A 2,578-nucleotide genomic window follows, 5' to 3' on the forward strand; every position below is an offset into this window, starting at 1 on the left:
GGCTCCACCCTTACGACCCCCTCCTGGGTGAAAGCGATTACGAGCCCAGCGTTGCGGCCCGCGAGGGGTTCTCGCATCAATGTTCCCGGTCGCCGAGCGGCTGGCTGGGCACGGGGGTTGGGGGGGTGGGGGGGCGGTGGAGGAGCCGAAGCCTCCGGAACCCCCGACCCCGCCGCCGGGGCTGGCCGGGGACATCCTTCCGTGCCTCGGGGCCTGGGGAGGAGGGCGGGGAAGCGACGTCTGCTCCCTGCGCTCGAGGCATTTAAAAAAGTTGTTGGAGATGAATCACGGGGTCCTGGGAGCTTCGTTAACCCCCTCCCGCCCCTTTCCCCAAACGCCCTGAGGCAAGCCGGGGAGGCTTTCCCTCCCGTCTCTCTGCACTGCACGGTCTTCCGCGCCCAACTCCACTGCGGAATTCTCCATTTAGTAACCTTTGGGAAAGTGTGGCTAGCACCCAGGGGGGCACATCCCGGGCTCCCGGATTATGTGGCTCTATCCGAGTTTAGCACGGGGGCGCGGGCCCGGCTCGCTGCATTCCCGCAGCTCCGGCTCCGCCACCCGCCCAGGGCCGTCCCCACCGCTAATGGCAGTGTTTCTCCCGGACTTCGCTTCCACGTCCGTCTCCACCATCTGTGAGGGCTCAGAAGCCGGCTGGGCACCGGCGCTGGGCATGCGGCCCCCGCCCGCGTCGTGCGGCTCGTTAATCTAGAGCGCCGCCGGGGCCGGGCGGCGCGGGGCCGGGTGGGGGCCGGGCGCGCGCGGGCCGCGGGGCTCAGCTGTGCCGCTCTTCTCTCCGCAGGGACGGCGGCTCCCGGCTGGCGGCGGCGCGCCCCCGGGCTGTGAATGCGACTTGCCCCTCGGCCGCGCTCCCCGCCCGCCCGCCCGCCGGGACGTGGTAGGGGATGCCCAGCTCCACTGCGATGGCAGTTGGCGCGCTGTCCAGTTCCCTCCTGGTCACCTGCTGCCTGATGGTGGCTCTGTGCAGTCCGAGCATCCCGCTGGAGAAGCTGGCCCAGGCGCCGGAGCAGCCGGGCCAGGAGAAGCGCGAGCACGCGTCTCGGGACGGCCCGGGGCGGGTGAGCGAGCTCGGGCGCCCCGCGAGGGACGAGGGCGGCAGCGGCCGGGACTGGAAGAGCAAGGGCGGCCGGGGGCTCGCCGGCCGGGAGGCGTGGAGCAAGCAGAAGCAGGCCTGGGCCGCCCAGGGCGGGGGCGCCCAGGCCGGGGACCTGCAGGGCCGGCCCCGCGGGGACACCCCGCAGGGGGAGCCCCCGGCCGCCGCCCAGGACGCGACCGGCCCGGACCTCGCGCCCACGCCCGAGCCGCCCGAGGAGTACGCGTACCCGGACTACCGCGGCAAGGGCTGCGTGGACGAGAGCGGCTTCGTGTACGCCATCGGGGAGAAGTTCGCGCCGGGCCCCTCGGCCTGCCCGTGCCTGTGCACCGAGGAGGGGCCGCTGTGCGCGCAGCCCGAGTGCCCGCGGCTCCACCCGCGCTGCATCCACGTCGACACGAGCCAGTGCTGCCCGCAGTGCAAGGAGAGGAAGAACTACTGCGAGTTCCGGGGCAAGACCTACCAGACTCTGGAGGAGTTCGTGGTAAGAGGCCAGCGCCCGCCGGGCCACTTTGCACCTCCCACCGCGGGGTGAAACCTCTCTGTGCACTATGCGCCCCTACTTTGGAGAAGAGGCGCGTTCTGGTTCTCAGAGGCGGACAGCGCTGTGCTCGCGTCCCCTCAGCGCGATCTCCCTGTCAGTGCGGAGGTAATCTCTAAAGCAGTGTGGCCGATCCACATTCATTCCTTCGATCTTCTGGTCTTCGCCTTAAAAGGGTAGGGAGAGGGTGAGGCCCGAGGCCCCGGAAGGGACAGCCCGAGCACTTATTGGCTGTACCGTTCATGTTAATCCACTGCTCCTAATTTAAGAGTGTTGCCGCTGAAATGCTCAACCTGTTTTCAAACACAGGGTAATTTGCCGTGCCATTTGGGATATATCCTTCAGCTAATGGCTAATTAAGGAAGACTAGTCATATAAATAAGCCATTTCCCTAGATTACGTGGCGGGGTATCATGCAGATGTTCTAAAAAATGAAAAGGCAAAGAAAATGCTTCCTCATTGGATGCCAACACACATAGTGGAGGGCAAGAACAAGAAGCCTAGTTTGTGGGTAAAAATTGTTTGTTTTAGGTGAGGACTAGTAAGCATATTAATAGCGCTGGCCATCCCCCGAATGCCTACCTTGTGGCAGGCTAGAGGCTGCATTTTCCACGTGCATTACCTTGGTTAAACCTCGTACCATGCCATGAGAGAGAGATTATTACTTATGATCTCCAGTTGATGGAGAAGAGGAAACTGAGGCACAGAATCTTTAAATAACGTGGTGAAGGCAAGGTAGCTGTTAAGCAGACTCCTGTGCCAGGCCAAGCGGGTTGTACTCCCCAGTGCCCGCTTTCCCCGTACATTCTATGTGAAACAAAAGCCCAGCCCCACTGGGGCCCAGGTTTGGATGGAGATACTGGCCCGTGCATGTGCTGGCCCCTTGGGGAGCTCTGACAGCCTGGCCTCTCACTGGTGGCCTGGAC

General features: G+C 64.6%; 1 protein-coding gene across 1 annotated transcript in view; it reads left to right on the forward strand.

The window, feature by feature from the left end:
* Positions 1–902: 902 nt before the first annotated feature.
* VWC2 (von Willebrand factor C domain containing 2) overlaps positions 903–2,578 on the forward strand; it is a 107,913-nt gene continuing 106,237 nt past the window's right edge. The window contains exon 1 of the mRNA XM_035026470.1: positions 903–1,595. Coding sequence (XP_034882361.1) covers positions 903–1,595 — 693 coding nt within the window. The remainder of the gene's footprint in view (positions 1,596–2,578) is intronic.

Source organism: Mirounga leonina, unplaced genomic scaffold (assembly GCF_011800145.1).
Source record: "Mirounga leonina isolate KUSES-001 unplaced genomic scaffold, KU_Mleo_1.0 Mir_199, whole genome shotgun sequence".
Taxonomy (NCBI): domain Eukaryota; kingdom Metazoa; phylum Chordata; class Mammalia; order Carnivora; family Phocidae; genus Mirounga; species Mirounga leonina.